At 51.9% G+C, this 7575-nt stretch overlaps 1 protein-coding gene across 1 annotated transcript; it reads right to left on the bottom strand.

Moving 5' to 3' along the window:
- Nucleotides 1-2247: 2247 nt before the first annotated feature.
- On the bottom strand, nt 2248-7219 carry CNGA4 (cyclic nucleotide gated channel subunit alpha 4). Its single transcript, XM_007459864.1, is given in 8 exon segments — nt 2248-2802; nt 2805-2833; nt 4543-4892; nt 5670-5832; nt 5835-6314; nt 6615-6721; nt 6921-7022; nt 7158-7219. Coding segments are annotated over 8 exon segments (1848 nt in total).
- Nucleotides 7220-7575: the final 356 nt, after the last annotated feature.

The raw sequence follows: 7575 nt of genomic DNA, 5'->3' as shown, positions 1-7575 counted from the left end.
AAAAAAAAAAAAAAAAAAAAAAAAAGACTTAATGTGCAATGACCCTCATAATCTCTCTTGACACCCTGGCTCCAGCCACAGCCTCAGTTTCTATGGCTGTTTGAAAAAGTTGTGTTTCAGGTCCTTCATATCTGAGTCCTGCATCATATCTAAAAGGTTGATCAGCTTAGAGGTCCCCAATAGCTCTGGGGAATGTCTCCATGACAACACATTAGCAGATGCTCCCTACACATCCTGCCCTCACAGCGCTGGGGGCCCTACCCTACATTCTTTTGTACTACCTGTAATAATCATTCTTGATATTCTGTAACTGATGATTCAACATCTTGAAATCATGAGAAAATTAATGACCAAAGTTGTTTACATCTCCCCTGTGATCTGACTTTCATGGATGCTTGAAAATCATATTGCAAACACTTCAACCACAAGACCCCAAACTGTGTTTCGCTTCCTACCTAATAGGGGATGTCCCCACCTAAAAACTTGCTACCAGTATAGAAATAAAGGCTCTTTTACCCATGTTTTCTTCTTGTTCCTTCTGCCTCCTGACCAACGCTGGTGCTTCCCCATGTGGCCCTGCATGGCACAGTGTGCCCCCTCCTGTTGAGGACTCTAAGTAATAAATTTTTCTTTCAATGGCATTGATCTCTGAGTGTGTCATCACTCAACAGTGTAATATAAATTTATCAGTTTGATATTGATAAGTTAAATTCCAGGCACAGTTTAAAATACCACCTGGCACAGCCCACACCCAAAGACTTGCCAGGCCCTGGAGGAGCTAGAGTTGTGGCAAGGGTGAGCCTGATTCGGAGATGACACCTGACTCTGCTCCACAGACCCTATAACAACACCTCTTCCGCCCCAAACCTGCAGACCTTCTTCTAAGTATGTAAAAGTTTCTCCAAAACTCCCCAAACACTCATCTCCTGTTGTCCCCAGTCATGATATTCCACTCCACCTAGTCTCTATTCTCCACCCTATATCTTGGAATGTATAGAGGAGGAGGGCTGGGTTTCTGATAGGACAAAGGCCAGCTCTGAGAACCAGCATGGTAGGACAGGGCCAGCTGAGTAGTCCTGGGAAATACTCTCCCCTTGGAATCAGTCCCGAGAGCAAGGTAGCCCTGGCCTCAGGTTCCAGGGCTGAACCAAAGGAAGGAAAAAGGAGCAGAGGTATTTCCTCTGGCTTACTAAGCTAGATCAAACCCTTCAGAGCTCATGAGGTTGAGGACACAAACTCTGCTGTGAGAGGCAATGGTCAGTGTGTATATGTGAATGTGTCTATGAAAACATGTGCACACTTACAGCAGTGTGATGCATAAGCCTGCTTTGCCTTGGCTCAGTGCTTCTTTTTTTTTTTTTTTTTTTTTTTTTTTTGAAGAACAGAGGCCAAGTAGAGCAGTTGCGTTAGCTATGGCACTTTGAGATTTATGTAACAGACTTTGGAACCACCCCTCTGTAACTGTGTTTCCTAAGAATATACCATAATATTCTCGGTACGTGAGCCTCTCACTGTTGTGGCCTCTCCCGTTGCAGAGCACAGGCTTCGGACGCGCAGGCTCAGCAGCTATGGCTCACGGGCCCAGCCGCTCCGCGGCATGTGGGACCCTCCTGGACCGGGGCACGAACCCGTGTCCCCTGCATTGGCAGGCGGACTGTCAACCACTGCGCCACCAGGGAAGCCCAGCTCAATGCTTCTTGATTCATCAGGTACTCCCTCCTCTTTGAATCCAACCCACCAACTCTACACAGCCTGTGCCCCTTGCCCCTGTAACCGAGAATTCAGACAGAATTCATCCTGGACCACATTGGCTTTGCTTTTTCCCATCAGCCCCATAAATGCTTAGTGAGGAAGCAAATATTTATTGAAGTGCTACTTGCAGGGTACACTTGTGAACCTCCCATATGGAGGGGCATTTAAAAGATATCTTGGAACAAGAGGGTTATGGCAGTACTTTTGTGTGTTCACAAGTGTGTGTACTGATGTGTGATTCTCAGTATATGTGTGTTTATGAGGTGTGTGACTGAATGTGCATATATGATGTGGGTATAAGACGTATCTATGTGAGAAAGCATGTGTGCTCTGAGAAGGGGAACTCCAGAGCATTTTATATGGATTTCAGAGTCTCACGGCCAGTGTGGATATATGCAAATAGGTGTGTGTACGTGTGTGCGTGGGTGTGTGTGTGTGCGCTGCGTGAGCAGGGGATAAATGTGTGCTATACTCCTGCATCTCTAGGTGGTACATCTACATACCCAATTCACTCCCATCTCTGTAACCTAGCAGACTGGATGGCAGAGTTTCTGCAGGCAGGCTTTCCTGCAACTCTGGATTCAATTGGTGGTGGGGGTCTGGGGAATGGCCATGGGGTCCCTCTGGGCTTGGGGGTCCCTCCTGGCCAGCTCTGCCCTCTCCATCCTTGGACGTTCCCTCCCCAGGTTCGCCCTCATCGTCGGCCTCGGCCGGTTCCTCAGGCATTGGCCACTCCCGAGTCTGCCACTCCAGCCGCTCGATGCGATAGGCGATCTCGAGTGCCCTGGACTCCAGCTCAGCCAGGAGTCGCGCGAACTTGGTCTGCAGATCATCGAGTTGCTGGTCGAGGCCTCGCAGCTGGGCCTCCGTGGCCTCCTGTAGGGCGGTCTCAGCTGCCTCGGCATTTACGTCCAACCTGTACATTTTGAGCAGGATCTCACGGCACTTTTCCTCCATGACGGCCCGGGCCTGTGGATACTCGCTCAGCACTTCCTGCAGGTCCTCCTTGCTCAGGCAGAACAGATCCGAATAACCGAGACTCTCGATGTTGTGGCTGTACGGCGGTTCCCAGACATGTTCCCTGTGGCCACGGGCAGACGTGTGGGAGGTTAGTCAGGGTGGGCGTGAGGGGGCATTTCCCTCTGGAACCAGGACCCCCACTTCCACATTTGTGCTTCCGAGCCTCTCTTCCTGCCTCATCAATTCTCTCATCCAGTAGAGTACTGGGTAGGGACTGGGCCCTGTGCTGGGTGGGTATCAGTGACCTGCCTCCAAGAGTTCACAGTCTAGAGGACTTAGACATTTAAGGGGATAGTTATGTACCAGTATAGCCAATGCAGCGTAGATGTGCATCTGGTACTGTGGGAAGACAGGCAGAGAGCCCCTGACAAGCTGTAAGGCAGAGAATTTAGGGAAGCCTGGAGGAACTGATGCCTGGACTGAGTAGGAGGTAACTAGGGGAGGGGGTGGGGAGGGCAGCTAGGCGAGCAGAGGGATGGACTTAGGAAAGAGTCAGGTGGTTACAGAATATAGTAAGCAGTCCAGGGAGGCTGAAGTTCAGGGTGTGAGGAGAGATGGAGAGAGCCAGGTCATGCTGGCCTCGTAGCCCTGGCAAGGAGTCCAGACCTTGTGTTGAGGACAGTGAGAAACTATTGAAATATTTCAAGCAGGAGAACTGTATGGTGTCATTTGCATTTTAGAAAGATATTGGTGGGTGGCGGGTGGGAAGATAGGTTCGTCTGAATGCTGCAACATCTCAGAGGTAGAAGGACCTTAGAAGGGGCAAGGGAACTACCGTTTGTTGAACTCTTGCTATGTGCCAGGCATTGCACTGGGTGCCTCACTCATAGTTCATTTAATCCTCCCAAATAACTCTTTGGGTTTTTAATATCATCCCTCCTGGGTAGGTGAGGAAACTGAGGCCTAAAAGAGGGAATTGACTTGTCCAAAGTCAGGTAAACAGTGGCCAACTACATACAAGATGTGGGTCTTGAGGGGGTCCTTGGAGGAAGATGTGAGGTATTTAGGACAACTGGAGAGTGGGGTCCCCAGACTGAGAGCACATCCAGTGCTCTCACACCCTTTTCAGTCTTTCCCATCTCCTGTGGCCTCAGTGTCTTTACCTGTGATTAGGTATAACAACTCCTACTGCACAGGCTGATAGGAGGAACAAATGAGCCAGTGTGCAGTACCTGGCCTGGACTGGAGCTGATGCAGTAAATAGGAATTCCTTCCTTCTACCTTCCTTTCCATTTGGCTCTGAGAAATTTGTTTCTTGTACTGTTCCCAGGAGTGTATACTTATTACCTGTGTGACCTTGGACAAGTTCCCCAAACTCTCTGTGCTCTAATTTTCTTACCTTTAAAATGGGGATAATAGTACCTACTTTATAGAGCTGCTGTGAGAATTTGATGTGTTGGTACATGTGGAGAACTTTGAACAAGGCATGTAGTAAGCAGGCAATAAATATTAGCCATTATTATTATTATTATTGATTGTTATTATCTCTGCACTTTCCACTGATCTGTTGGTGCCTTGGGTGGCTATCCACAGAGCAGGTCTACTTTCTCTTCCAAGGACCCACCCTGCTCATTGACCTTGGCACAGCCTCTTCTCAGGGAACAGACCCTCCTTGTCCGGATTCTCTCTTGAGCCCTCTAGTGGCTCAGGCAAGGGCCAGGTGTCCTTAATCTGTAGGCTCTGAAGTACCACCTGGTCTCAGCATGGGGTTCTGCTGTCCCCATTCCCCTCCCCTAGCCCTGTCTCCGGGACGAATGATGGCGTGCCCACCTTTGATGTTGATGTTGCTGATCTCCCCAAAGTAGAGCCCTGGACCAAGCACAGCATACTGAGTGACACCATCATCGTCTACCACAGCCAGCTGACCCTCTCGGATGATGTACATCTCTCGGCCAATGTCCCCCTTGCGGCAGACATATTCGCCTGGTGAATAGGTCTGGGGCTGCAGCTTCAGCACCAGCTCCTCCAGCAGGCTGGCCTCACAGTTCTGGAAGATCTGCACCCGGCTCAGAGTAGGCAGGTGTACAGACACGGCCACTTCTGCCCGCAACTGCTCAGGCAAGTGCTGTACGATGGCTACCTCATTGGTCATCTTCTTGTTGATCTGCAGGTGCTGGTACCTGGGGGCAAGGTACATCATCAGTCCTCACCAGCCCGCTACATGCCTCCCTCTACGTCTTCCATCAGGGCTCTCAGCCCAGCCTCAGCCAAGAACCCAACCACACTGAGTTCTCACAGGGGTCATGGGAATACTTGACAGTTGGTTGATAAACATCTTTAATGCACTACCTGCTGGTCAGAGATATGTTTTGACAGCTCCTCCCTCACCCAGGGCCTGGAAGCCTCCACCAGTGAACAGTGACTAGGATACCCTTTAGCTCTTGTCAGGCTCTACTCACCCACCATTCAGTGATGTCTTGTACCATATCACCGATATCTACTTCAGTCACCAAGCCCCATCTTCTTTAGCGATCCTCTGCTCTAGGTCCCCAACTTGGTGACACTTCCCTTTGTTCAGCCTACAGTATGGACTCCACGACATAGTTAACCGTCTTGTTGTTGGCCATCCCCTGAAGAGTATTGCTTTTCCCTCTTACCTCTTCCAGGACCTTCTGAGTCCCATCAGGTGGTGGCAGTTCCCATTCCCTGGGTTCTGGGTTATCCTTCCTTGTGTATGAATTCCTCTCCCTGTCAATCTTTTACCCAAACCCTCGCCCTAAGTCCATATTCCAATTAGTGGAGGAAATCCTTTTCCAAGTCCCACCCAGTGAACCCTCCAATGAGCCACATCCTGAATGCCCTGCCTGATCCACCAGGCAATAAGAACCCAGCCACATTCCTCAGATTCTATCCAGTACACCTCTCCCTGTCCTGGTCTGGAACCCCAGCATCCTCACCAGTCAATGACTCGCCGCTGCAGCCTGTGGTTGACGTGATGCAGCTTCATGTATTTCTTCACCAGGGCGTGGTCTGGGTAGAAGGCTGCATCTGCAGTGTTCATGTTGTAGATGACAGAGCTCATGCTACCCATGATGGTGGCGAAACCCATGACGGCCAGTGGAAGTCTCCCACCATGAAGAGGTACTCCTCCTCCCGGTCTGGCAGCGGCGTATCGCCCACGGTGGTCAGGATCAGCGTGGAGAAGTAAAAGCTGTAGAGGTACTGGCGCTGCAGCTGCTCAAAGCCAGGCTGCGCGGGGTCGGGGTACACCCAGGCGTCACGCCCGAAGCCCAGGTACCGGGACAGGGCAAAGTATAGGCAGCTGTTCCAATGGATGACAGCAAAATCTCAAAGCATCAGCTTGGCGATGCGGAAGGCCTCCAGGTAAACTGTGCGGGTCTCCGTGCGGTCAAAGGCCTCAAAGAGGCGGGGCACCCGCAGAAAGCGGTTCAGCCTCAGCGTGGGTGTGTGCGGACCCAGACTCACATAGGCCACTTCCGTGGGTAACAGGGAAACCAGGTCCAAGAAGAAGCTCCAGGTGCGAACGTAGCGACTCGAGATCCTACCCTTGTCCACCACCAGTATGCCTTGTTCCAAGAATCCTGGTGGGGGAAGTGGGGGCCGCCGTGGGTGATGTCACATATAGGGTGGAGTCAGGGCATCTGCCTGCTCCAGAAACGAGGTTGAGGGTGGGCAGGCCAGGGCAGGCCAGGGAGACAGTTACCGGGGACAGGGTGGGGGCCGGCTTAACCCTGCTCCAGGGTTTCTGGGGTGAGCCCAGGGATACTGTAAACATAGAGGCATGTGAAAGTGCTGTCAGGGAGGGGGTCACTTTCTTGTTACTAAGAGGCTCTCTTTAGGAAGGGAACATGGAAAAAAAGTCAGTCCTGAGACTCACTGACCAGTGTGGAAGCGCACCACGATGTCCAGTAGGTAGAGCAGGTCACTCGTGCAGTCCAGTACTAACCAGGCCACCAGATAATAGTGCTGCAAATCGGGGAAGCCGGCTCTGCGTGGCAGGGACAGAAAGGACTGGCTTAAGGGCGCCCTCTGTGTGTTAGGTGTTCTCCCACAGCCGCTGAGCATTAAGCGCTGGGCTCTCGTATAGACGCCGCCACTACACCAGCCCTTGCAAGGGACCCGCCCCTCTCCTGGGCCTCACTCTTTAGCCCTGGTCTCTGCTTAAGGCCCTTCCCATAGTGCCAAACCTGCACACGACGATGATTAGGTTATACATTACTGGGAAGACCATAGTGTTCAGCCACCAGTAGTAGTAATCCCCAGATGGGTCGAGGACAGGCAGCAACTTCCTGTGGGCAAGAGGGGAAGTTGTGCTTCACTTATTCACCGTTCAGTGCTGCGGTCGTGACCGGAAGCAGCAAAGAAGGATCAGGCTCCATCTGGTGAGGCAGACAGATCTTACACAGGGGACCAGGATCTCTCACCTGGCCTTGGGTGGGGCAGAACTGCTGGACTCTGTCGTCTTCACTTTGCTGTCCTGGCTCATGGTTCTGTGGCCTGGTCCCTGGGTGTAAGATACCCAGGGCCTCTGCCTGCAGGTGGCTTCAGGAGGTGGGGGTAGTGCCAAGCTGCCCTTGGTCTCCAGGTGTGATTCCTCCGTCTTTGGCTTCTGAAGCTCTTAGCAACACAACCAGGGCCAGCCGCTACTGAAGGAGTGGAGGCAGTGTGGCTCCTGCGCTCCGCCCCCTCTCCTAGGGCCTGGGCTTACACCTGCCCAACTAAACATCTCTAATGGGGTCCCTGGAGATGGTGGAGGTGCATGCCTCAGACGTTAAGGCTACGCCTCGTCTCCCTCCGCCTTCCTCAAAGTTGAACTACACAGGGGCCCTCTAGTCAGGAGAG

Source organism: Lipotes vexillifer, unplaced genomic scaffold (genome assembly GCF_000442215.2).
Source record: "Lipotes vexillifer unplaced genomic scaffold, Lipotes_vexillifer_v1.1 scaffold61, whole genome shotgun sequence".
Classification (NCBI taxonomy): Eukaryota; Metazoa; Chordata; class Mammalia; order Artiodactyla; family Lipotidae; genus Lipotes; species Lipotes vexillifer.
Note: the sequence above shows the minus strand (reverse complement) of the source record. Positions and strands in the feature narration are given on the sequence as shown.